Below are 27887 nucleotides of genomic sequence, written 5' to 3'. Positions count from 1 at the left end.
CCAGGCTTCCCTGCCCAACGCGGGGCACAGTAAGTGCTCAGTAAAGACGCCACAGATGGGGGACGACGGCCTTCACTCCCAGCCAGGGGCCACCTTTCTGCCGGCCTGTGGGCCTGACCTCCGCCCCCCAGCGTAGTCGGGGTGCGGGGAGGTGCCCGACCGGCCAGACTTCGTGGAAGGCCACTTCCGGGTGCCCCAGCGCAGGGCTCTCTGGGGGCAGGTCCGTGTCCGGCGGGGGGGGGGGGGGGGGCGGGTCCCCGCACCCACCTGTTGACGACGTGGTTGCTCAGGTGGTGCTTGAACATGAGGCTCCAGCGCTTGATGGTGCTGAGGAGCGCCTGCTTGAAGGGGCGGCAGTCACACTGCAGCCAGCCGCTGAACACCTTGGTGTTCCCGCACCTGGACACCGCCTCGTACAGCTTCTCGTAGGAGTCCATCTGGAAGACACGGCCCCACCCGCTTGTCGGGCTGCTGTGGCCGGGGGTGGGGCGGGGCGGGCACTTGGGAGGCCCTTACGGCAGGCTGGTGGCCTTCTCCCAACACCCCAGGGGTCCCGGGGGCCCAGCAGTCCACCCCGGACACCGGACAGTCTGTCAGAAACGGACACGGCCCAGCAAGCCCGCAGGGCTTCGGAAGAAGAGCAGGATGGAAGGTTTAAGAGGCGATGGGGTCCCCGGCGCCCTCGAGGCCTCCCTTAACTCAGCCCTCTTCCCGCTGCTGCACATCCTCAGGGATCTGAAGCTCTGCCAGCCAGCTGTCCCCGCCGCTGTGGGGCAAAATGTACCCCCAGCCCCGCACATCTCCCCTATGGGTGGGTCACCTTCATCACGCTTTGGGAAAAAAGGGGAGGTTCATAACCGAGCTATGTTTTCTCACGTTCTCTAAAGATGCTCTGGCATCTGGGGCCTCACTGACCCTGGAGGGACTGCCCATCCTAGGGCTGGCTAGTTCCTAGAGATGGCAGACAACCCTCTAGGACCACACCGCTCATATGCAAACCACCAACCAGAGCCCACCCCCTTCTCTGTGGGGCTGTCACACTCCAGGCCACTGCCCACCTGCCCTACTCACCCCAGGGCCAGGTGCCTGACAGCTCGGGACAGCCCGCACACACCCGAGTCCACCGAGCTGACGCACTCCGGCCCAACCGAAGCCCGCTCGCTCCACCTTGCCCGCTCGTCCCCATGAAGACCACGGTACAGCTGTCAGCCATGACGTCCCCTCAGTCCCTCTGCCTCCTGAGTGACGCCGGTGCCTCCCCAAGTGGCCCTGCCTGACACGGTGTGCCCTCCTCCTCTTGGGAACTGCGAGTCACAAACTCTCTTTTCAACAACAGTCGTCTCCTGATCTGTTGGTCTCTCTGTACTTGAATGATACTAAAACTTACATTTTAAAAAAGTTTACCCAGAATGAAATAATGCCATTGTCAGCAACATGGATGGACCTAGAGATGATTATACTAAGTAAAGTAAGTCAGACAGAGAGAGGCAAATACCACAGGGCACCACTTAGATGTGGAATCTACAACATGATACAAATGAACTTATTTACAAAACAGAAAGACTCACAGGCATAGAAAATTCATAGTTTCCATGTGGGAAAGGGGACGGCGGTGGGATAAATTTGAGGACTTTGGGATTAGCATACAGAATGTCCTATATATAAAACAGATAAACAGGGTCCTGCTACGGAGCACAGGGGAACTGTATTCACTAACTTCTCATAACCTTTAATGAAAAATATGAGAAGTAGCAAAGTATAACTGAATCGCTCTGCTGTACACCAGAAACCAATGCAATATTGTAAATCAACCGTATTTCAATTAAAAAAAAAGCTCACCAAGTTTTAAATCAAGCCCAGGGACCCTCCACGGGGGGGATCCTGGCGGTGAGGAAGCCAGTGGGGCCAGGTTCACACACACCTGCTGCTGGAACTGCGTGAGGGTGGGCGGCGTCTTCGGGAGGGTCTCCTCGGCCCGGGCGTCCAGGTCCTCTGGGCTGATGGCACGCCCGTAGGTGAGGAAGTTCTTCATGAACTCCTGGGGGTCGTCCACCCAGAGGTAGGAGTAGCGTTCGAAGGAGTCCTGGTACTCCTCGGCCTCCTTCATGGCGGTGATCACCAGGCTGGATATCTCCTCTCGCATCTCTATGAGGTCCGTTGTGTCTTCCAGGTCGGTCTGGGAGGGGGCGGGAGGGGAGCAGACCTGTGAGCGCTTTGCCCGCTGATCACGGCTTGAATCTGGTCTCCCAGCCCCAGGGAGGGGCTCTCTGTCGGTGCAAGCGTCGCTGACCTCTCAAGATGGGACGTGGGGGAAGTTGCCAAAGGGCAATGTTCTCCTGAGAAGACACGCTGCCCCTGCCTTTCGCCCAGCAGGCCCCTGGGAGACTCACATGTCCCTTCACTCATTCAGGAGTTACTCAGCACCTGCTGTGTGCACGCTGGGGAGGGGGCACTGGGGATGGGGACAGGGCTCATATGGTGGGGACAGTCCAGGAGAGGAGTCAGACGTTCATCAAAAAAAATCACAGAAATGAGCCATCACGACTCTGCCCCTCGCTTTCGGGTGTCATGGGGAGGAGGTCTCAGGAAGGCTCCCTGAGGAGCTGGTCTGGGAGCTCTTGGATGTAGGTAAAGAGCAAGAGGAGAAGCGTAGCACATGCAAAGGCCCTGCGCCGGGGGAGGCAGGCGTTTGAGGACCTGAATGAGGACCACATGGACGGCCAGAGCAGGAGCACTGAGAGGGATCTGGGCTACGCAGGATCTTTTGAGTTTCAAGTGACAGAAAACTCAACCCAAATTGGTGTCAGCAAAAAAATAGCTACTGGGCTCATGCAGCTGGAGAATCTCAAGGTCGGGGTGCATCTTAATCATGTTTTTAAATGTTCTGTCTCTTAAGAAGCTTTGACATCTTAAAAAGTCTTGCTAGCTGGGGAGAGACTGCCCCTCACAGCGCCGGCCAGTTCTAGGAGGGGAAAGAGCTGGGAAGCAGCTCGCTTTGCGCGTACAAATCAGCCAGCTCCGCACCCACCTCCTTTATCGAACGAACCCTCGCGCTCCAAGCCAACCTTCCCCCTGCCATGACCATCCCAGGCCAGGTACCAGGTAACTGGAGACAACCCCTAGAGCCCAGAGCCCCCTAGCATTATACAGACCGTCCAGACCCGAGCTGCTCCCCCTCCCTGTCCTGCCTTCCTGCAGAAACCCCAGCAAAGCCCCGGGCCGGGCTTCCCTCCACCTGCTCCCGCTCCTGCCCAGACCCGCTGCCCCCTGCAGCCCCGCGTGGCCTGCTGCGCCTCTCGTTTCTGGGGGCAACGTGAGTGGCATTCAAGTTTTCTGTCAATGGCTCTGATCTCTCCACATTGTCACGCAGTCACCTCCATAAATTCAAACCTCACGGGTACCGATGAGAGCGGGGCAGGGCTCTGCACAGCCCGGGGCGTGGCCAGACCGCCAGGACCCTTGTCCTCATTTGTCCTGTCCTGTCCCATCAGTGCCCCGGGGAGGAAGCAGGAGCCCCAGACGGGCATTCTGTCAGATTCTGGAGCTCATGTCGGCGTCTGGCTCTCACCGGCCTGAGTCGGGTCCCACGTCTGTACCTGAGCTGACAGCTGGTGGCAAACTGTTCTGAACTCTGCAGCATTTTGCTGCGTGCGTTTGGGCCGGGGACACCACCGTTTTGCAGCTTGGGAATCTTCAAGCCATCCTCTCTGCCTGGGAATCCCCTCTCACCCTTCAGGACGCAGAACGCACATCAGCTCCTCCGGGAAGCCCACCGTGACCCTGCCAGGTGCCTCCTCTTGGTCCTCACCTCACTACACACATGCCCCCCTCCCTAACAGCACAGAGCATCTTGCTGTCGATACTTGTTATTACAAATAATACACGCCCATTATCGAGAAGTTCAAACAAAGTAAACACATATGAAGTAAAAAGCCCCTTTGCAGCCCCTGGCCCCCTCCATCCTTAACCCCCATCCTGTTCCCAGAAGCAAGCACTCTTAACGGTTCTCGGAGTGTGTCCACAGGCAGACAGGCTTTCGTTTGTTTGTATGAATGGAATCGTATGACAAACACGGGTAACATGTCATGGGTGTCCAGCCGTCCTGGGCTCTGGTGTGCCTCGTCCAGATGCCTTTGCCTGCATGGGCCGGAGTCCACTGAAGGACTCCCCCACCTGGCGGTCATTTTCGCTTGACTGTCACACAGACTGTGCTCACACACACACCTGCTGGGACCTCCCTTCAGTGGGGCTGAGCTTCTTACACCTTCACACCCCCAAGATCTGACCTGACTGCGTTTTATGTAGTAGGTGGGTATTTAACGCATTGGGAGCAAACAGACGTGGCAGCCAGTGGCAAGCACGTTTGTCAAAGGGCCTGAGGGCTCAGAGAATCACAGGGTTTAAATTAAGGGAGGGAGTGAAGTAACAGGAAGTGGAGGAGGGGCACACTCTTGGCAGAGTGTTGGGGGTGGGGAGGTGGCCGGGGAATGAAAGCCAGGCGGATGGAGAAGTCATTCACCCACCATTCATCCATCTACCCATCCACCCCCGTACCCCCCCCCATCTATCCACCAGCTCCTGAGATAACAGAAGCTTCAGAACCATCATCATGAAAAATGTGCCAAGTCAGGAAGGCAGTCCTGATCCAGGAGAGCACTCGCTGGTAGGGACAGATAGACTGACCTTGTAGCTCATCCTGCCCTTGGCCAGCCGGGGGATGAGCTTGGCCACGTTGTAGATGTCAGCGACCAGGCTCCCAATCAGCGCCAGGAAGCCATAGTCCCCGCTGACCTCCAGGGACGGACTGAAGACCAGCCCGTCCTCCTCTAGCTCCATGTGGACCTCAAACAGCGGCGCGACGCTCTCCTGAAACAGGCCATCACGGGGTCATTGCCTCCCCCTCAGCCGCACCGTTCACAGCACAGAGATGTTTACCCCGGCAGCATCCAAGTTACCAGGCCAACTCTCGCTGGCTGGGACCACTGCAGAGGGCATGCTTCCCAGGGGGCCCTTGAGCAAGAAATGTGCAGCCAAATGCATCACCTGAGGGCCAAATGCAGGCTGGGCATCCAGGGCGGGGTAGGGCAGCGTGAGTGCAGAGGAGGGACCGGCTTCCTTGGTCCAGAGTCCTCATCTGTCACTCACCAGCTACATGGCCTTGGGCAAGAACCTTGACCTCCCAGTTTCCCCAAGTATATAAAAGGAGAAGAGCCATTTCGTAGAACAAAGGAGGTAACTTCCCCCATCCCTCTGGGTCACTGTGAGGACTAAGTGAATGGCTACCACCCAGAGCATGTAGGGTGGTGGTGGCTCAGGACTAGTGTGGCGGCCACAGCCACAGAGGGGCGGGCGGAGGGTGGTCACAGCCGGGAAGGGCAGCCCTCACTGAGATTCAGAAAGGACAAGCCCTCCTGTCCCCTGGGGCTCCGCTGACCAAGCGTGCACGTCGGAACCCTGTCTGTCCCTGGACCCCCCGTAAGGCTGCCAGCCTCACGTGCCAGGTGGCGGCATGGAGGTGTGCCCAACAGAAACCTTCTCTTATTTATGTTGATCACGCCCATATACGAGCACGCATAATAGCCCACATTTGTAACTTACATCGACAACCATGTTGTCCATTAGGTAATTTAGAGACTTGCGAATGAAACGTTCAAATTCCTCTAAGACCATGCTGTCAATGTAGTTGACGTAATCTTTCCAGGACTGGCTTGTCACGTCGGCTCTGAAGAGGTCGGCGTTTTCCTGCAAACAGAACCAATGGCTGGCTGTCCCTTCACTGGTGCACCGTGCTCGCTTTCATCAATTTATTCAGTGACTCTCTGGGCTACCCCTGCCCTCCCGTACACACTCCACCCACAGAGGTCTGCTTTTAGCTTCTTCAACGCACCAGGCTGTCCTACGTCAGCGACTGCACGGACTGCCCCCTCCCGCTCACGCCAGGTACTGCTTCTTTCCAACTTTCAGGTTTCAGCTCAAACGTCACCTCTGCACAAAGCCCCCCAGTGGCCATTCAGGTTTGGCTCCTGTCCCTGCCTCCCCCCCCCGCTTGTGTTCCCTCTAGCAATCCATACTGGTGCCTCTGATGGCAACGATGACAACTCTGAATTATGTGTTTGTCTTTGGTCTAGACCTGCCCTTGACGCCACACTTCACGAGGGTAGGGGTTGACTGTTCTTTCCACCCTTATATCTCCAGCACTCAGCAGTACGCCTGGGACCGGGCAGGAGCTGGTGGGTGGATGGATGGATGGGTGGGTGGACAGATGGGTGGCTGGGTGAATGGGTAGGTGGGTGGATGGATGGGTGGGTGGATAAATGGGTGGATGAATAGGTGGGTGGGTGGACGGATGGGTGGGTGGATGGGCAGGTGGGAGGATGGGTGGATGGGTGAGTGGGCAGGTGGGAGGATGGGTGGGTGGGTGAATGGGCAGGTGGGTGGGTGGATGTAGAGGTTGTCAGAAACGTGTCTCTCTCCCTCCTCTCTCCCCATCTACTGAAAGCACGCGGGCCCTTGACGGTCCCCCTGGGTGTCTCCTTACCGCGACCATGGCCTGGATCTTCAGGCCGGCATCCTTGACCGCAGTGTAGCGCTTGGTCAGATTGGCCACCCTCCCATCCAAGTCGAGCAGGGCCTCTTTCTTGTTGTCCTTCCTCTCAAACATCGGGTTGGCCGACCAGTCCTGGGAGGATAGTGCAAGCGTGAGGAGAGCGTCTGGAGCAAAGGCTTGGGGCCCGGCTCCTGCATGACACACCCTTTGGAGCGAGCACCCTTGTCCCGGGCTGACCCCGCAGAGGCTGAGGGGCTGTGAGGACCATTGGCCAGTGAGCCTCAGACGATGTAACTCAACACCAGCCGGGGCCTCGGGGGACCACGGAGACACCTCCGGGTGCTCCCCCGCAATCAGGCCTGGAAGGAGCCCCTCCTGGGAAGGCGTGTCTGAGCTTTTCATCCGGGAACCTTGGGAGCTGGGGGCGAGGGCGTCTGGTGGCCAGACCCGGAGACGAACATGGAGACGGTGAGAGTCCAGGAGGACAGAAAGGGCCACATGAGAGAGTATGAGTGACCGGAGGAGGTGCCCGGGGGCTGGGGAGCTGCTGCCATTTTCAAACTAAAAGCACTTTATGAATCTAGGGGACACATCTGGATACACTCTGGTGACCTGTTGGAGCCCCGGAGATGATCAAGGGCTCTGCCCACCTCCGGACAGAGTCGGGGGGGCAGCAAAGGGGAGGCAGGCCGCTGCCGGCCTTCCCCACACCGAAGCTATGAGACGGGGTGGCTGCGGGCTCAGCTGCGTCCCCCTAGGTCCCCCACCGATTTTACACATTGAAGTCCTAACCTCTAACATCTCAGGATGTGACTGCATTTGAAAGGAGGGTCTTTAAAGAGGTGATGATGTTAAAGTGAGGTTGTGAGGGGGGCCCTTACTCCCATATGGCTGGTGTCCTGATGAGAAGAGGGGATGAGGACACAGACACACACAGAGGGACGACTGTGTGCGGACGCGGCGGGTGTGGGGGAGATGGCCGTCTGCACTCCGAGGGGAGAGGCCTCAGAAGCAACGAGCCCTGCCGGCACCTCGGTCTCCAGCCTCCAGCCTCCAGCCTCCAGGACTGTGAGACGAGACACATCTGCGGTTTGAGCAGCCCGGCCTCCAGCATTTAATCATGGCGGCCTGAGCAAAGCCAGGGATGCTTTTAGACCATTGGAAGGAAAGGACCATATCAAAAAGTCCTTCACTTGGACAACAGAGCTACAGGTGAGATCAAAAGATATTTTTGGACAAGCAAGGACTCTGAAAGGAGGTCACCTTTCTGAGGCAATAACATGTGGAAATAGTCCATTCAAATAAAAAATTGCATCAGAAAAAAATGGTGTGAGCCATGGCTTTTGCCTACAATTTACTGAGTTAAATCTAAGCGGGTGGTGATGAAATGCATGTGAACTGTAACACAGGAGCGTTTCACACCCTGATGAGCCCCAGGAGTCTCAAGACAGAAGAGCTGTGTTCTCGTGAGCAACTTAGCCACGGCCCCACTGCAGGTGTCTGCAAATTCTGGCGCTGAGGACAGACTGTGGCGGGGGGTGGCGCTAGTGCAGGCTGACCCCCCGGTTTCTGGATCAGGCTTGAGAGAAAGGACCTGGGCTGCTCTGCATCAAGGGATGAGCGTGTTCTGGTGGTGCTGATCTTAGCGATCTTCACCGGCTCCCCTGCCTTGTTCCTAAGAGCCCACCTGGCAGAGGGGACCTGCCCACACACTCTGTGGGCTAAATAAAAGCAAACAGAATGGAATTCCACAGAGTGACCTGGGGCTCTTGTGGCTTGGGGCCACCCTGACATCATCACCGTGGGAACCAGAGCCTCAGAAAGCAGCCCCCCACCCTGCCGCCTTGGGCACTTTCCGTGAGCATCTCCGTGGGGCCACTTCCCCAGGACCGCCTCCCAGGCCCCCATTCCAGCCCCACTCTGTTCTCTGCAGGCGACTTACCTTCATGGCCTGGGAAATTCCCTCTACGTTTCGCTTTGCCTTCTGTATCCTGTTCTGCAAGTTGTGTAGAATTTCCCGCATCTCCTGAATATATTCAAACACACCTAAGAATGGAAGCGGAAAGGAATCTTAGAAAATAGACGATTCAGCAAGTGCTGGCTTCACACTCATGGTTAGGACGCAGTGCTCGGCGAGGACATCCACTTCCCGGGGCCTGAGCCGGAAGTCATCCTGGGGAGCTTCCCAAAACCAAGGCTGAGGCGTCGCACACATCGTGCCTCTTCCAGAACAGGACCTCCCGTCCCCAGGCGGGCGGACCATTAATTCCATCCACGAACTCCAGATGCCAGACAGGCTGGACTCCCCTCCATCCACGTCCACCCCGCCCAGGTGTAACCCAAGGGGAAACAAATGTGGCTTTGAGGAGGAGGGTACAGCTCAGTGGTAGAGCACATGCTTAGCATGCACAAGGTCATGGGTTCAATCCCCAGTACCTCCATCAAAAGTAAATGAGTAAACCTAATCACCTCCCCTCACAAAAAGATAAAAAAAAAAATGAATGTGGCTTTGGTACCATCTCCATTCCAGTACAATGTTGTTTCGGCGTCCAGTAATTTGACATCGATTGCTTCCAACTCTGACTTTATCAGTGGAAATTCTACGTCCATCATGGTGGTCTTTATCTGCAAAACAAAGGCTACAGATTCAGGGCCCGTGTTGCAAATCCAACCAGCTGTAACGCTGTCTTCATGCTGAGGGTGTTCGGCACTCAACACTGACCAGACCGATGGCAGTTCACATGCACGCCGACGTTCGGGAGACCCCGACTTGCAAAGTGACTTCCCATCACCAAGGATTTATGTCGATACTTAACTCCTGATCACTCACGTTACGGGGCAGAGAGAGAAGGAAGTTCGCTAGTGCAAAAACAGTGCATATAGAGTCCCAAACTTCACAAAATCTGGCTTAGACTCCTGAGAGGAAAATCAGAGAAACACACACGGGTAGCTGGGACATTTCCGGGGCATTTCTCAGCACACCTCCGTGGTCACAAGCAAGGGAGGTCCAGGATCTGCGCAGGGAGAAGCTATTCCGGACGGCGTCGGGGTGAAGAGCCGTGCGGGTCCCGCCCAGGCGTGATGCAGGTCTACCCCGCTCCAAGAGATTCGTTTAATGCTTGGAAAGCTCAACACACAGAACAGAAAAAGAAGACAGAGGGTGCATACGGTTTCCATAAATCATTCCTTTAAATAATAAGCACCATTTGCGCTTTGCAATATTGTCCTATCTGGCAACATTCTGATTTATACCTAAGTTTTCGAGGACACTTCTACTCTATAAAGGGAGAGATGCATATAGAATTGAAATTGTACGTCGCTGTGTGTCTACGCATGCCTGGGGCACTGCGCTATGTACCAGAGACTGACAGTGTAACTGACCGTGCTTCAGTTAAAAAATAGTTAAGAAAAAAATCAGGCCAAAAAAATCGTACATTAGAGGCTATTTGCCTTTCACAATAGTTCTTTACTACATAACATTTGGTAGTTTATTTTCTTGATTTTATTTAAAAATTTTTTTAATTAATCCTTTTTTGAGGGGGAGAGGTAATTAGGTTTATTCACTATTTTTTGTATACATAGGTATATTTTTTTTAACTGAAGTGTAGTCAGTTTATAATGTTGTGTCAGTTTTGTTCACTATTTATCTAAATAGAGGTACTGGGGCTTGAACCCAGGACCTCATGCAAGCTAGGCACGCCCTCTACCACCGCGCTGCACCCTCCCCTGAAAAGTTTGGTACCTTAAATGGTGGCCCCACCCCACCCCACCCCTACCCACGTCTTCCTTTTCAGACAAAGATCTCTTAGAAAAGGCACGGTATGGGCAGAGAAAGAAATAAAGCTTAAAAGCTATCACCAGTGGAGAGCAGACAGAAGTAAAAGGAAGCATCGATGCAATCACAGAGCGGGTCAGCGTGAAATACGGGTCCCACTCACCAGTCTGAACAGTGAAACATTAAACAGCCCAGACAATAGCTAAATATTATGATGTCTCTGCAATGGACCAGAGTAAACAAAGCTCGTGGTGATGAGACCTCCCTAACATGCCCTGTTTATTTAATTTCTCAGCAGCCTCTGCCATAAATCCACATCTTCCCGGCATTTTCCCCAGACAGCCTAGCAGGCTCTTTAAAGCACCACACACCCCCGCTGCCTCGCTTGGGCGCGCACGGGTGTCGGCAGCCCGGGGTCTCTCTCGGCGTCGGCAACCACACTAGACATCAGAAGGGCACCTAAGGGACCCAAGAGCCTCTCTGGAGAGGGGAACCGGCGCCCGTGACAAGTCGCTGCAGGTGCCGACCTCACTCTCCCGCTCCTCACCCGACTCCGACACTTTTATCGGCGAAAACAACGGCGTTCGTGGCCGACCCTAGCACGCCGCACCAGCCTGAGCTCAGCTGGGGTTTGTCTGGAAATTCAGAAGTGGAAGGTCAATCTGGGGTTTTATTCTCAATAACATCTGTTGGATTTTTTTTTTTTGTTTCTGATTGTGTCATCATAAAAAAAAATCCTTTGCACTGAAAGTAACCCACAAACATTTCCCACGTTACTACATCCGTAAAGCCTCCTTTTTTTCCTAAACACCGTGGCTGGGAGGTGCTCCAGGGGCCGGGTGAACGCGTGCTCTTAGAGCCTGAAGACTCTGGAGAAAGCTCATTCAAGGAAATGCACTAAGGCCCTGGCATTTCATGGTTCGTCGCTCCCAGGAGTGAGTCGATTAAAATTTTATCTTAAAAAAATGAAAGTAATGGAAATGTGCTTGCTCTAGTTTATATTGAACACATTTTAGGCTCCATTACCACCATGCCCTAATCCGGGAAGAGACTGAGGAGCGGGCCTGCAGTCGAGGCTTTGGTGGCTGTGGCGCCCCGGAGGCGGGGCTGGGGCGAGGGCTACTTCTGACAAATCCACGTGCCGGCACGACCCGTCCCGCTTCACTTCACCTTCACGTAGGAGAGGTCACCTCTAGCAAGAACAGGAGCCCTCCCCAGTTTCCCCAAGACCTGGCCTTGAGTATCCTGATACATCAACCTTCTCCTCTCGGCATGGAATTCCCAGGCTGGGGTGAATGCAGCCACCATCCCCTACGTGAGGCGTCCTGGCAGCCGGTGTTGCATAACAGAAACACCCTTTGGACTCACAATACTACGTTTTCTTTCTCTCGTGGGAGGGGGGTGCACGGTGTAGCTGCACACTCAGCAGGGGCTGGTGAAGGGGCAGGACAGGGAATTCCCTCCTCACACCCTGGATGGGACCAGACATTCAGCTCAAGGCCCCACAAGGCAGGCTGAGGGAGGGTGCCCCCCAGGGCTCTAGGAAAGGGGCTTTCACTCCAGGGGTCTGGGAGTGTGTAAGCATCTCCTGGACAGACTCAACCCCAAGACACAGAAATGGAAATGTCCCAGGTCCCAGACAGTTGCTCCATTTGGGGGCAAGCTGGCTGCAAGAAACGTAAGCCCAGTAAAGCTGCCTGCAGTCACGGGCGGGGGTGGGGGTTGCTGGAGGAGCCGGGGTTGGAGGAAGGAAAGCACACAGATATCTGTGCATCCGGTGGAGCCCTGGGGACTGGACCCGCAGAGCCTGCGCCCGGGCTCCCCTCCGCCTCTCCCGTCCTCTGCCGCCCCTCCTGCTCCCTTCCGTCTGCAGCCTGTGTTTCTGCTCACTCTGGGTTCTCTGCTCCCCAAGTCCAAATCCCCAGGGTCCCAAGGAGAGACTGTGGGAGGCTAGATAATGGTCCCCAAAGACGCCCACATCCTAATCCCCAGGACCTGGGACTATGTCACCAGACCCGGAGAGACAGAATTTGCAGACGTGATTCAGTTAAGGGCCCTGGTATCTGGTGGGCCCAATGCAATCACGAGGTCCTTCTAAGAGGGAGTCAAGAGGAGCAGAAGAAAAGATGGGCAGGTGACAATGGGGGCGGAGGTTGGATGGTGTGATCTGAAGCGGGAGTGACATGACCTCGAGCCCAGGAAGGCGGGAAGGGCGAGGCCCCGGGGAGGGGCTCCAGCCACCTTCAAACATGAAAACATCCTCAGGTCTATTCCACTTGGAGACGTGACTCCTGCATTTGCTCTAAACGAAACCCCCGGCTTGGCGAGCAAAAGGAAACCAAAGGACACCGGCTCACCTCATCGTACCAGCCGACGATGAGCTCCAGGTTGCCCACAAACTTCCGGAAGGTTTCATACTGTGAGTACAGATTCTCAGCGCTGCTGGGGATCTCTTTTTGTTGCTGGAAGTTCAAGTACTTGACGTCTCTCAGCACTGCCACCAACTAGAGCAAATGAAGAGGACAGAAGCAGGCGGGGGGTGACCTCAGTGGCAGGCCACACGAGCAAGGGTCCGACCCCGGGGCGCTTCCACAGCCTGGGGGGAGGCGTGGCGGGGGCCAGCCTCTGCTGGCGGTCAGGCCATCTGTGCCCTACTGACTGGTCCTGAGGCAGCGCCGTGAGTGACACTGTCATAACCCCCAGGCTTCAGGGCTTCGCCTGGCTCCTCCCTAGAATCTGACCTGCACTTGTCCCTCTCCTGGCCCCGAGTTTTACGGCCCAGGAGATGGACAGCTGGGCATCCCTTCCAGCAGAGCTTCTGCCCCGCTGCTCGGCCAAAGCTGCTCTTGTTAAGGTACCAGTGACCTTCAAGTCTGAATCCACTGGTCGCTTCCAAGCCTCATCTCAGCAGCTGGCTCCCCCCCACTCCTGGGCACATGGTCTATCTGCATCCAGGACACCAGACCCTCCTGGTTCCCGTTATCAGTCTCTTCAGAGGCTCCTGAGATTTGCGTGTTGCAGAGCCGCAGACGGGGGTCCCCTGCAGATGGGGGGCCCCCTCCTCTGCTCACCTTGCTGACTGACCCAGCATCGCGACTTTAAGAACCACCTATGGGTGGACAACTCCGGCAAGCACGTCCCCAACTCAAATCTTTCTCCTGACCCCTGCCTCCTACGTCTATCTGCTAACTCAACATCTCCATTTGGATGTTAAACTCAATGTGACTGAAACAGAGCAGTGGTCCGGCCCCGGCTGCTGCCTCCCCCCACCGTCTCAGCTGCTGGCAACACCCTGCTTCCAGCTGCCCCATTCCTGAACAGAGAGGCTGCCCCCTCTGACCCCTGCACAGATCCCAGCCTGCCTAGCACCTCACTGGCACCAGGGTCAAGTCTGGTCACTCTGCACACCTTCCCTGCTGCTGCTCTGGTCCAGGCCGCCACCCTCTCACAGGCTCTCACCTGGATGCCAGGAAATTGCTCTAAGTGGCCCCCTGGCTTCCAGCCCTGCCCTCCCCCCAACCAAGTCTGTTCACACACAGCATCTAGAGACACCCTGGAAACATACCAATCAGACCAGGGCTCCCTCAGCTCGAAACCCTGCAAGGCTGCCATCTCATGCAGAACAAAATCCAAGTCCCTCTTGTGGCCCATGAGGCTCTCCATGCCCCGTCCTCCCCCTCTTCCATCCTCCCTTCCCCTCCCCTCCGCTCACTCCACCCGGCCCCACTGGCCACCTGCTGCCACAACCCGCCAGGTGCACGCACACCTCCCAGCCTTCGCTTTAGCTGTTTGTTCTCCTCAAAGACCTTCCTCCCATCTCTGCTGGCCAGCTCCCTTACCTCCTGCAAGTCTTTGCTTGAATCCAAAACAGCAACCTGTCCCCGTCCTCTGGTTCCCTCAGTGGCCCCCTTACCGGCCCTTCCCCTCCTTCGAGGTACTGATCGTCACCATCATTACTAGCTCGCTTTACCTCGCTTTACGGCTCGCTCCACGCCTTCTCCCTGCCCTTCCAGCCCCGCCCTCTTCCCTCTCTGTCCTGTCTGTCTCTCCCCTCCTCCCTGCAGGAGGGAGGCTTCAGGACAGAGACCCCTGTTGGTTCACACACACACAAAGTAGGTGCCCAGTAAATATTTGTTGAATGAAAGAATGAATTTTAGCGACAGAGAAGGTTTCAGAGGAAAAGTCCCATCTGGGTTCCCTGCCTTCCTGGTGCCACCACCCGAGTTCCGAGTAGGACAAACGCATTCTTGTGAGGCAGGTGCTCCTAGGAATTCAGGCTGCTCCTGCTTCTGCCCTTGGGCACGGTCAACAGTCCCGGGTTTTAGCCCTGGACGGTGTGGGTTTCCCTCCAGCTTGTCCAGCCAGAACAGGGGGCCCATTTGTTCAGATCCTGCAAGATCTTTTTTTTAAAAAAATTCTCAAGGTTGCTATGATTTTGTCTCATATCTTAAATATGTCCTGGGCATGCTTAAGAAAATAAATAATAAAGCTTTAGCTAAACAGGACATAAATGCCAACCCTACAAGTCCCTGCTGTTGGTAAGAGGGGATTGGATTCAGAGCCACACGGGCGCCCCCCATGGGGAACACCAGGTCAGTCCCCAGGGCAGCCTCCGGCCCAGCCGCCCGCCCAACACAGCAGCCAGAAGGCACCCACCGCTTTGCTGAAGTTGACACGGATGAGGCCGGTGACGGGGTCCCGCTGGATCAGGGGCTGCCCCAGGTTGAAGTGGCAGTCCTGGTCCACCCCCGCCACCCACTGCTGGTAGATCCTCTCTCGGTAGCTTCTCAACAGCTCCATCATCTCATCGTATTTCTGGTAGATCAGCTTGGCCTCCACGCTGGACATGACCCTGGAATCAGAGTCAGGAGGACAGTCAGGCACCATGACCCCAACTATGGCTGCCAGATCTCGGGCTGCCTCAGCCGACAGCAGGCTCTCTGTTTGTTCCCGCCTGAGAGACTGCATCTACGATGAGCAACGGCCCCTCTACAGGCAGCACCCAGAGCAGAAGGTCACAGGATCCCCCTTGCAGGACTGGCCCCCAAAGGCCAGGACTTGATTCATCACTGCCGCCTTCCCTGATCCCAGCCCTCCCCGCCAAGTGAGGACCAACCAGAGGGCCAGACCTAACCACACAGGACACCCTGTCCTCCAGCCCCCACGCTGACAGCCTCCGATCCAGGCGACCTGGAGCCCCACTGGTCCTGCCATGAGCTCTCCGACTCCTCCCCCCGCTTTCCAGGCTCTGCAAAGGCAAGTGACAGTGGCCGACCCCCTGGCTCTGGCCCACGCTGAGGACGTAGCCCGGGCTTGTTCTCTGGGCGTCTTTGGTCATCTGCAGTGGGGTGACCGTCTCAGGAAGGGTGAGCTGGGTTCATCCTGACCTCACCCCCTGGGAAGGGGCCCAGAGGAGGCGGCGGGCACCAATGGGACGACTCCTGGGAGGGTGTTCTAGGAAGGAAAGGCGTGGCCTCGGAGATGGGACAGTCCCACCCCCTCAGAGGTGAACCTGCCCGGCACTGGGACTCACGGGTGCTCGATGTGTTTGAGGTCCCTCATGGGGCCCTCCAGCCTCTCCTGCAGCTCCAGGCTCCACTTGAGCTGTCCGGCCACCGGAGGCATGTTTTTATGGATGGGGGGGATGTTCCCGTCTGCCGAGGCCGCAATCTGGGCGTCATACAGGATCTTGGTGTTGTCCAACTCAGCGTCAAACAGCTCCAGCATGACTGAGTACCGGGGCACCACCTCGGCGAGGATCAGTGGCCGTTCCAAGAGGCCACCGCACATGTACAGGAGCTGGGGAGACGCGAGATATGTGCCATCACCGCCTGCCCTGTTCCCTGCGACGTGCCCAGGCGCCTGGCTGCAGACACCACGTGCGCTGCCAAGCCTCAGGAGCAAGAAGACACCTGCCGTTGAGACGGAGAAGCTCGCTCTGTGTAACAACTTGTTAAACGGACGCCTCTGATTTCGTGCTGATGCATGAATTCCCAAATACTTAGCTTATAAACCCACAAGACAAACTAGGTCCAAGGTCTGGAGAAATTTATTCCAGGCCCAGAAGAAATCGAGGTTTTGGCAAGGAAGATTTAAACAGTTAAGAATTATCATTTAAAACACCAAAAAACACCAGCCACGATACAGCACTTGTATAACCAGGGCTTACACTAAAACCGGATGGAGCAATGTCTTAGTCTCAAGAATCACTCCTCCTAGGGGGAGAGCACTGGTGCTCAAGGGCCTGTCTGGGCAAGAGAAACCGCCATCAGGAAGGTTGTTTCGCTCTGGAAAATGCTACGGGGGAAAGAGGGGCAGGGAGAGAGGGAGGCCGATCTGACACCACGTGGGGTCTCCAAACCACTCAGCTCACCAAGTGCTGGGTGTGAGCTGGAGTCTGTTCAAGCGTCCTGGGGCCGCTGCGACACTGCACCACGAACTGGGCGGCTCCAACAGGGGAATTTATTCTTGTAGCCTGGAGGCCACAAGTCCACAGTCAAGGCGGTTGGAGCTGGGCTCCTTCTGAAAGCTCCAGGGGAGGGTCTGTCCCAGGCCCCTCTCCAAGCCCCTGGGGGTTGCCGGCAGTCCTTGGCCTGTAGACCCATCCCTCCACCCTCTGCCTGCGTTGTCATGAGGCCATCTCCCCTGGGTGTGCCTCTCCTCTTCCTCTTATACAGATCCCAGGAATACTGGATCAAAGGTCCACACCCCTGCAGTAGGACGTCAACTTACATCTCAGTTACGTCTGCAGCGACACTATTACCAGTAATTCACAGGTCCCGGGAGGGGCGGGATCTCCACATCTCTCTGGAGGACACAGTTCAACCCCTGCTCAAAGGGGCACGTGTTTGGCGTGGGGCTGGCCGAGTGGAGGTGGTGGCGGGGACGGGGCTCAGACAACACACACACACACACAGACGCTGACAGCAGGCAGCGCTGCCTGGGAGAGCTCAGCCCCTGGGGATTTGGGGAAATTACTGGGACAGCTTGCCACGGTCACAGGCCATGACACTGAGGTTAAGCCTGGGTCCCCTTCCATGCGTTGTGTCTAGGACCCAGCAGCCAGAGAGCCCTGGCCTGATTACTTGGGGTGGGGGGCACCCCACACATGCCTGAGGGCGGTAACCACGCCGGAGCACTCGTGGCAACCTCATCCCCCCCGTGGTCTGTGGACGTGACACAGTGGCAGTTGTTTAAAAAACGAAAAGCTTATTTCAGAGCCCCAGCAAGGCAAGGCAGTTCATTTAGGACGTAGGCAGCTGGCAACGAACCAGGTAGGACTCTGCTTCACTGGAGATGCTCATGAAGAGGAGATGCTCACTGGGCTGTGAGAGGCTCCCAAAGAGACCGTTTTGATTTCCAGTCAGGATGGCGGAGTGGTAGGGCCACGAGCTCGCCTCTCCTCGCGACTACAGCAAAGCCACAACTGACTGCTGAACAACCATTGAAAAAAAAAGACTGGAACCTGGCAAAATGGATCTTCAACTGGAAAGATAAAGAGGGAACCTCAGCGGGACGCTAGCAGGGGCCTGCTCATGATATAATTGGGCCCCAGACCGCTGCCGGGTGGGCGACCCACAAGCTGAAGGATAATTAAGACGCAGAGGTGCTCCCACAGGACTGAGAGCCTTAAGCCCCACATCAGGCTCCCCAGCCTGGGGTTCTGGCACTGGGAGGAGGAGACCCTAGGACATCTGGTTTTGAAGGCCAGTGGGACTTCACTCCAGGAGCCCCACAGGACTGGGGAGACAGAGACTTCATTCTCTTGGGAAGCACACACAGAATCTCACGCGTGCCAGGTCCAAGGGCAGAGGCCGTGATTTCACAGGAACTGGGGTCAGACCTGCCTGCTGGTTTTGGAACGTCTCGTGGGGAGGTAGGGGATGGCTGCAGCTCACCCAGGGGACATAAAAGCTGGTGGTGGACATTCTGGGAGTGTTCACCTACATGAGCTTTTCTGGAGGCTGACATCTTGATTGGATCATTGGCACCAAGACCCGGCCCCACCCAATAGCCTGTAGACTTAACAGCTGGGAAGCCTCAAGCCAAACAATACACCGGGTTGGAACACAGTCCCCCCCCACCAGCAGACTTCTTGAGCCACAAACACCTCTAGACACAGCCCCACCCACCAGAGGTCCAGGACCAAGCTTCAAGCTGGTCCAGGACCAGCAGTGGGCAGGCACTTCTCCTGCCAAGAAACCTGCATAAGCCTCTAGTCCAGCCTCATCCACAAGGGGAAGATGCCAGAAATAAGAAAACAATAATCCCAAAGCCTGTGGAAGGAGCCCACACACACAGGCCAGACTCTGCACTGGGACCGGCTGGACCCTGGCCCTTGGGCGACAAAAGAGGCGTGCACTGCTGGGACGCACAGATTGTCTCCCACAGAGGGCCACCTCTCCAAGGTTGAGAAATGTAAGTAACCTACCTAAAAATACAAATAGAAAGATAGATAATATGAGGTGGCAGAGGAATATCTCCCAGGCCAAGGCACAAGATAAAATCCCAGACGAAGAAATAAGCAATGAGGAGCTAGGCAATTTATCTGACAAAGAGTTTAAAGTCATGATGGTGAAGATGTTCAGAGAACTCAAGAGGAGTACAGATGCACAGAGTGAAGTTTTTAGCAAAGAACTGGAAAATATAAACAATATCCAGAGTTAAAGAATAAAATCACTGAAATGCACAACACACTAGAAAGAACCAAGAATAGACTAAATGAGGCAGAAGAACGGATCAGTGAGCTAGAAGACAGACTAGGGCAAATTACAGCTGCAGAACAGAAAAAAGAATGATAGGAAATGCAGACAGTTTAAGAGAACCCTGGGACAACATGAGGTGTGCTAACATGTAAATTATAGGAGTCCCAGGAAGAGAAGAGAGAAAGAAAAGGACCTGAGGAAACTTTTGAAGACATAATTACTGAAAACTTCTCTAACTTGGGAAAGGAAACAGTCACCCAAGTTCAGGAAGCACGGAGAGTTCCACACAAGATCAACCCAAAGAGGAACACACCAAGGCACGTAGTCATCAAATGGACAAAAATTAAGGATAAGGAGAAGATATTAAAACCAGCAAGAGAAAATCAACAAGTAAAATGCAAGGGAACTCCTGTAAGATTATCAGCTGATTTTTTCAGCAGAAACTCTACAGGCCAGGAGAGAATGGCATGATATATTTGAAGTGATGAAAGGGGAAAACTTACAACCAAGGATACTCTGGCCAGCAAGGCTTCTGTTCACATTTATGGAGAAATCAAAACCTTCACAGATAAACAAAAGCTAAAAGAATTCAGCACCACCAAATCAGCTTTACAACAAATATTAAAGGAACTTCTCTAGTCATCAAACCACAAGTAAAGGGAACAAAAAGGAGGTGGGGGGGGGAAGACCTTCAAACACAAACCCCAGACAATTAACAAAATGGCAATAAGAACATATGTACTGACAATTACCTTAAATGTAACTGGATTAAACACTCCAACCAAAAGACATAGACCGGCTGAATGGATACAAAAACAAGACCCATATATGCGCTGTCTACAAGAGACCCACTTCAGAGCTAGAGACACATGCAGGCTGGAAGTAAGGGGGTGGAAAAAGATATTCCATGCAAATGGGAACCAAAAGAAAGCGGACATCAAAACCAGACAAAGATATCACAAAAAAGAAAATGACAGGGTAATATCACTTACGGATATAGATGCAAAAATCCTCAACAAAATACTAGCAAATCGACTCCAACAATGCATTACAAGGATCATACGCCATGATCAAGTGGGGTTTATCCCAGGGACGCAGGGATTTTTTTTAGTATCTGCAAATCAATCACTGCGATGCACCACATTAACAAACTGAAGAATAAAAACCATATGATCATCCCAATAGATGCAGAAAACCTTTTGATAAAATTCAACATCCATTTACGATAAAAACTCTCCAGAAAGTGGGCATAGATGGGACATACCTCAACATAATAAAGGCCATATATGGCAAACCCGCAGCTAACATCATACTCAGTGGTGAGAAGCTGAAAGCATGCCCTCTAAGATCAGGGCCGAGACAAGGACGCCCACGTTAGCCGCTTTTATTCAGCATAATTTTGGAAGTCTTAGCCATAGCAATCAGAGAAGAAAAAGAAATAAAAGAAATCTGAATTGGAAGCGAAGAAGTAAAACTTGTCACTGTTTCCAGATGACATGATACTATACATAGAAAACCCTAAAGAAGCGACCAGAAAACTACTAGAACTCAGTAAATTTGCAGGATACAAAATTAATATACAGAAATCAGCAGCATTTCTATACACTAACAATGAAATAGCAGAAAAAGAAATTAAGGCAACAATACTATTTACCATCACACCTAAAATTTAGAATAAAATACCTAGGAACAAACCTCCCAAGGAGGCAAAAGACCTGTCCCCTGAAAACTACAAGACACTGCTGGAGGAACTTGAAGATGACATAAACAAATGGAAAGATATACCATTTCTTGGATTGGAAGAATCCGTATTGTTAACATGGCCATACTACCCAAGTTAATACAGTCAATGCAATCTCTATCAAGTTACCAATGACATTCTTCACAGAGCTGGAACAAAAAAAACGTTAAAATTGGTAGGGAAACGCAAATGACCCCGAATAACCAAAACGATCTTTAAAAAGAATGGCGCTGGAGGAATCACACGCCCTGACTTCAAACTATACTACAAAGCTGCAGTAATCAAAACAGGGTGGTACTGGCACCAAAACAGACACAGATCAATGGAACAGGATAAAGTCCAGAAATAAACCCATGCACTCATGGTCAGTTAATGCACAACAAAGGAGGCAGGAACACACAATGAAGAAAAGACAGTCCCTTCAGCAAGTGGTGCTGGGAAAACTGGACAGCTGCCTGCAGAAGACTGAGATTAGAACATTCTCTAACATACCAAAACAAACTCAAAATGGATTAAAGACCTAAAGGTAAGACTGGATATTATAAAACTCCTAGAGGAAAACATAGGCAGAACAGTCTTGGACATAAATCACAGCCAATATATATTTTCGAACCAGCTCCTGGAGTAATGGAATTAGCAGCTAAAATAAACGGGATCTAATTAAACTTAAAAGCTTTTGCACAGCTAAGGATACCGTCAACAAAACGAAAAGACAACCTACAGAGTGGGGGAAAATATTTGCAAACGATACAACCAACAGGGGACTAATCTCCAAAATATACAAACAGCTCATACACCTTAATATCAAAACAACAAGCACCCCAATCAAAAAATGGGCAGAAGACCTAAATAGACACCTCTCCAAAGAAGACAGACAGACAGCCAACAAGCACATGAAAAGGTGTTCAGCGTCACTAATTATCAGAGAAATGCAGATCAAAACTACAACGAGGTATCACCTCACACCAGCCAGAATGGCCATCATTAAAAAGTCCACGAACAGTAAATGCTGGAGAGGCTGTGGAGAAAAATGAACCTTCCTACAGGGTTGGTGAGAATGTAAATTGGTGTGGTCACTATAGAGGACAGTATGGAGGTTCTTTAAAAAACTAAAAATAGACTTACAATATGAACCAGCAATCCCACCCCCAGGCATACATCCAGAGAAAAATATAATTCAAAAAGACACATGCACCCCAGTGTTCATAGCAGCACTATTTACAACAGCCAGGACATAGAAACAGCTCAAATGTCCATCAACAGAGGACTGGATAAAGTTGTGGTGTATATACACAATGGAATACTACTCAGCCATAAAAAAGAATAAAATAATGCCATTTGCAGCAACATGGATGGACCTGGAGATGGTCAAAGTGAAGTAAGTCAGACAGAGAAAGAACAACGCCATATGATACCGCTTATATGTGGAACCCCCCCCCCAAAGGGACACAAATGAACTACTTATTTATGACTTAGATGACTGATTTCTTGTCTATGTGTGAGCGCACCTGACTGTCCTTTATGACTGGATTCCAGCATTCTGTTGATTCTTATTTTGTGGTTGGCTTTATTCCTTTGCTAACTATGTAAGTTTAAAAAGCTAAAGCTCTACACTGTTCTTAGAAGCAATGAATAGTACATATAGGTAAATTTTAAAACGGTTTTAAACAAATAAATATGAAAAGCTTAGAAGAGGGTAAGATAGAATTATGTGAGTGTTTCAGTGAGGGTCCTGGCCAGAATCGGAAGGTGGCTCAAATTGGGATAAAGAGGGGAGTTTCTTCAAAGACACTTGCACAGGGGTGGGTGGCCAGGGTGCAGGGAAGGCTGGGGGATGGCGCAGGCCCGGGGCTGCACCTGAGAGGTGAGGGAGGGGCCCTTACTGCAACCTGGAGGGACAGCTGGTGGGGGTGGACACTGACACATGGCACAAGTTTTGGAAGCTCCGAGGCCAGCCTGAGGTCGCCCACCCACACACCCGAGCCAGGGGGAGGGGGAGGAGGGGGTGGGAGGAGGGGGTGGGAGGCCCCCCACCCCCTCCCCTCCCCTCCCATCTCCTGTCCGGGCGCCCCACTGGACCAGCCAAGGAAAACTTGCGGGTGTTTGTGGCAGGGGACTCCCGGAGGAGTAATCGGGGCTCAGACCACGTGGTCACGTTTCCTCCGGGCTACTTGGCTGCAGCCCTTGGTGCCAAGAAGGGCTGGGCCTGAGTCTGAGATTTGCTCCAGTTTCTGGTGTGACAATTTTGACTCCTGTCCCTAAAAGTAGCCTTTGGGGGAAAGTGAAATAATGCCACAGAGAAAGAGGGAGAGACTTTCAGGTTCCCCCAGAGCCAGAGGGAGCAGCTAGTGAGTCCTGGGGAGACACCGGGAAGCCAGTGTTCGGAGCACCGTTGCCCGCAGGGGGCTCCTGACGCACTAGGTCACCAGGCTGCACCTCTAAAAACTGACCTGGGTCAGTCGGGACAAACACACTCCTCTTACTGGCTGACGACTGCCTGACTCTCTTCCTTCCCTTACGTATTTTTATTTTTTGGCCTCTGGCTTCCAGGAAGGAGGCTAATCTTATTTTCTGCCAGGAGGAGATCATGTGGAAAATTGCTCTAGAACTTTCCCGGCTGCGTGTGAATTACTGGCAGCGAGAAAGAGCATCCAGGCAGCCTGGGAGCATGCGGGGAATTGAGGGGACCCCCCAGGGCCTGTCCTAATTAGAGCACAGGGTTGTCAAATGGGAAGAAAATGTTCTTAGGCACTGAGCAGATGGAGATGGTTTACAAGAGCTGTTTCTCCCCAATTTTTTTTTTTTTTTAACTAAAGCACAAACATAACTACGTACTAGAACAGGACTTCCTCTTGGAGCCCAGAGCGGATTTAGGTCACAGCAGGAGCGGGGATGTGCCCCCACGACAACGCCCGGGGTAGGTGAGGGAATCCTCGGTTTGAGCTCCTGGGGTGGGCTTCAGTCCCCTGGGCACCACTGGGAGCTCCCACCAGGCCAGCTCCTCCCCTCCTCGGGGCCACCTCCTGTCTCTTGATCACTGGGGAAACAGGTGCGTGGGTTTGGACACATCAACCCAGCTCCCTCCTCATCACTGGAAAACACAGCAACTGGGCACATTGCCTGTGGGAGGGCGGGGCTGGGTGGGGGGGGAAGGCCACTTCTCCCCGTTTTGCCCTGACAGGAGATGAGAGGGACTAACCCCCTGGCACCCCAGTCCGTCAGCTCCAGCTTCGTTTTTTTCTGGAGACACCAACACAGGGGAGGACCCGGAGTTTGCACGTGAAAGCGTTGGCTGGAAACCGCTCAGGACCCTGTGCCCTTGGGTGGCCCTGGGTCCCGCCTAAGGTCTGCCCGGAGCCAGCAGCTCCGCTCCCGCGGCGGGGCAAGCACCGTCCGCTGGGAGCCCTCCGGGGCACCTCTGTGCGCTGGGCTTCATTCTGTGTGAATCCAAACTGAGTGCCTGCCCTTGGCCAGTTTATATTCTAGCCGGGAAGACGACGAACACACTGAGATCACACACCACAGATGCCAGGGAGGGCTGAGCGCCAACAAGAGAAACCCAGGTCGGCGTCAGGGGAGACCAGGGAGGGGCCGGCTGCCACCTGCAGGAGGAGTTGTGGGGCAGCGACGACGGGTGTTCCAGAGCTGGAACAGCATGGGGCCACTGTATTAATTTGCATTCACAGGTACTTTGCCTGGAGCACCAACTCCATCCAAGACTTAATTGATCATTACACTTGCAGAGCCTCAAATTCCCAAGCATTTGCATTTTTAAAAAGAATCTAAAAGGCAAAGGAACATCCTGGCATCAGTGTTAGAGATCTTTGTGCTCAGGGGTGGCAGGCTTCCTGGGTCCCCAGCTCAGTCCCAGGAAGCCCAGCCCTAGCCCCCCTCCGGAAGGACGGCCATCACCCCAGGCTGCCGGGGGCCAGTCCAGCCGCCTCCCCAGACACAGGAGCCCATCCGGACGAGTGGTTCGGAGCAAGGTTCCTGGGAGCAGTCAAGCTCAGAGCTGGTTTGGAGCTCTGGTTTCCCTACTTGCTGGCTAGCTGTGTGACCTTGGGTGGGTTTCTTGACCTGTCTGAGCTGGTAACATGGGGTGGACAACGTAGGTAAGGAGTTTAGCAAAGAGCTTGGGTTTTGTGAGAATGAAATGAGATAATACAGTAGTAATCAGGCATCTCCTCCAGGCATTGCATTACCTGCAGCAACCCAGAGGCTTGCAAAGTGAGGGGAAGAGGACTCTGACCTACCGAGTCATGGGTGAAAAACATGATAAAACTGGGCAGAGAAATAAAAAATGCTGCCCACGCACATACATATACTACTCATTTAAATATTCAAACCGATTCTCCAGGTGAGTTGTAACCCCCCCCACACCCTACACACACACTACATCCTACAGAGATCCCCCTCTGAGTCGTGGGGGAAGGCAGGTCCCATAAACACATGAAGAATGCGGGGCTAGGACGATAAGGAGTGGTGAGGACTGGGGCACACGGGGCCACTCCTGTAGTCTAGGGGGAACAGCAGCTATTCCCTCGTAGCTGCCATGAGGGACCATGTGTGCAGATCAACTCTCCCAAAAGAGGGTGAAAATCTGGACTTTAAAGTGCACTTTCTCAACTTTAATTTTTTTGAGAGGGAGGTAATTCAATATACTTACTTAATTTCAAATTTTTTTTTTAAATAGAGGGAACTGAACCCAGGACCTCATGCATGCTAAGCACATACTCTATGACTGAGCTATACCCTTCCCCTCAATTTTTAAAATGTTGATGACCAAGCCAAAATCTGAGAAAAGGACCAAGTGAGAACAGACGAATCTAGAGAGACGGGGAAGATAAGTGATGGCTGAAGAGGCGGGAGGCTGGGGAGAAGCGGGGAGTGACCGGCAGGGATGAAAATGTCCTAAAATTGATCGAGATGGTTGCACAACTCCAAATGCACTAAAAGCTATTGAACGGTACACAGTACAAACGGGTGACTGGTACAGGATGTGAATTATATCTCAAAAGTACCACCCGGGCCAGAAGAAACCCACTGTGGTCTCTGACGGATGTGCATTAACGCCCATGTTCCAAATTATTTGATGAGACTATGATGTATGCAAAACACTGAAAAATCCAATAAGCATCGCTGTCTATTTAACTTTTGAGCAGAGCTATTTTGAGTGTGTGAGTGTGTGTGTGTGCAAATTTACTTTGTCCGGGTTTACTCATTATACTGGCTGCTTCCCTCGCAGTCATTTGTCACCGCAGCAATAGAAAGGGAACAGAGGCTGATGCTGCCCCACGCTTGATTGCCACAGACTCTGTTCTCACCCACACTTACTTGGCCCCTCCTGACTGCTCGACCAGGGTCCCGGTTTGCCTGGGGCTGAGGGAGGTCTCTGACTTTGAGCTGGACTTTAAGTTTTAAAACCGGGCGGTCCTGGGAATAGCGAGCGAGTTGTGCCCTAGGGAAAGAGGTGTATCTGCAGGGACAGGACGTGCTTGGTGGTGTGTTCTGCCTGTACGTGGGTGACCTGGCGGGTTGACACTGAATGTGGGTTTGGAGCAGGAAGGTCCAGGAGCCCCCTTCCCTCTCCCAACGTGCCCCCTGCTGAGGGATCCTCGGGGAGGGGTGCACGTGCCAGCAGCGGGGACAAGTGTCTGGCTCCTCACAGGCCAGCTGGCTCGATCCCTGACAAAAGCACCTCGCTGTTTTAACTTGCGCTCTCCTGATTACATGTTGCGCCAAACTGAAAAGCGTATTGGCTGGTTGTGTTTCTCTCCCTGATTGCCATTCTCTAGGGGTTTTCGTGCTTTTCTGCGATCTGCGTTTTAAAACAGCATCATGTCTTCCTTCTAACAGTAAAAATACTACCCACGTCACGCACACAACTCGGGCATCGTAGAAGTGTGCGGAAGACAGACAAATATGAACTGTCACCCCTGCTGCCCAGAGATGGCTCCCCGTAATTATTCTGAGTTTCTTCTTGGGTCTCAACTGTTGGAAAGTGTCAGTTCAGCTCGGCAGGTCAAAATGTGGACGTGTTTTATTTTTATAGCAACGTTGCCTCAAACTTCTGCTCCTTATTAAGTAGTGGCGGGAACTGAATCAAATAAGGATGAATGGAGCACGACGTAAATCACCACCACCTGATTCCCACTCTCTCCTCCTACTCTCAGATACGGCAGTCACACCTGTCAGAAGCTACTCGAGGTGTTGGCTGCTGACTCGCTGTGAGGCACCGAGGAAGGCCCCTGCCCTTTCCAGCCCCAGCTCTTCGCCTACAAATGAAGCCGTGTGATGAGACCACCCCTAGGATCGTTCTCGGCACCAGGGCGGTGCTGCTCTGACGAACTCCCAGTCAGTGTGGAGCCTCCCGCCCCCGCCACGTACCTTTGCACAGGACTCAATGGAACTGCAGTCGTCAAACCCTTGGCAAAAGATAGTGGCCAGTCTCCTGTCCAGGTCTTGAATTTTGGTCTCAAAATCAGCATAATCATCATCAAAACTCTGAAAGTGAATTAAAACACCAGCATTGTCACCAGCATGCAAAGCCAGGGGCATGCTCCCTCTGACACCCACGGCCCCGCCCCAGGATTCGGGTGACCTCTGGACTGGGCGAGCTGTCTCTGGGGCTGCTCCCCAGGCAGAATTTCTGTGACATCTTTTTTAAAAACAAGTTTTGGTGTCACCTGCCACCCGCCCTCCCTCCGTGCATCTTCCCAACTCTCGGGGCCAAGACCCCTGACTTACCAAATCTCCAGGGTCCAAGGGGTCGTATCTGCAGTCGGCGAAAACCTTCACCAGGTCGAAGACCTCCTCACAGAGCTGAGTGACCCGGCTTCCCAGGATGTTCCCCCGCACGCCTCCAATCTCGATCTTCTCCAGCTTCAGAAACTCGATGGCTGTTTTATAAAGATCCTGGGGGAGGCACACCCAGCACCCCTCATCAATTCATCTTCCCAACTAAACCCGATGGGGCCGTCTTGAATCGAGCCCTGACCCCAGCAGGGAGGAGCCAGGCGGTGAGACACCCGGGGGCCACACGACACTCTGGAGGGACCCTCTGTGTCTCTGCGTTCAGGTGCTCTAAAGGTTTTTCTGCAATGCAGAGAGAGGCAGAGG

At 53.5% G+C, this 27887-nt stretch overlaps 1 protein-coding gene across 3 annotated transcripts in view; it reads right to left on the bottom strand.

The window, feature by feature from the left end:
- The window catches only part of DNAH17 (dynein axonemal heavy chain 17), a 104839-nt gene that overhangs the window by 69647 nt on the left and 7305 nt on the right, over positions 1-27887 (bottom strand). For 2 of the 3 annotated variants that reach the window (XM_064495447.1, XM_031469216.2), the window contains exons 9-20: positions 27516-27683; positions 27156-27272; positions 15856-16121; positions 14979-15174; positions 12680-12826; positions 9064-9172; positions 8490-8593; positions 6539-6679; positions 5599-5742; positions 4684-4866; positions 1922-2176; positions 268-437 (exon numbers count right to left, since the gene is read on the bottom strand). In XM_064495447.1, the coding sequence (XP_064351517.1) occupies positions 268-437; positions 1922-2176; positions 4684-4866; positions 5599-5742; positions 6539-6679; positions 8490-8593; positions 9064-9172; positions 12680-12826; positions 14979-15174; positions 15856-16121; positions 27156-27272; positions 27516-27683 (2000 nt within the window). Of the gene's footprint in view, positions 1-267; positions 438-1921; positions 2177-4683; positions 4867-5598; positions 5743-6538; positions 6680-8489; positions 8594-9063; positions 9173-12679; positions 12827-14978; positions 15175-15855; positions 16122-27155; positions 27273-27515; positions 27705-27887 lie in introns of those variants that run through there. The other variant, XM_064495448.1, reaches the window with a different exon arrangement.

The sequence above is a fragment of the Camelus dromedarius genome, chromosome 16 (assembly GCF_036321535.1).
Source record: "Camelus dromedarius isolate mCamDro1 chromosome 16, mCamDro1.pat, whole genome shotgun sequence".
NCBI classification, from domain to species: Eukaryota; Metazoa; Chordata; class Mammalia; order Artiodactyla; family Camelidae; genus Camelus; species Camelus dromedarius.
The sequence above is the reverse complement of the archived record's forward strand: the minus strand, read 5'-3'. Positions and strand labels throughout refer to the sequence as shown.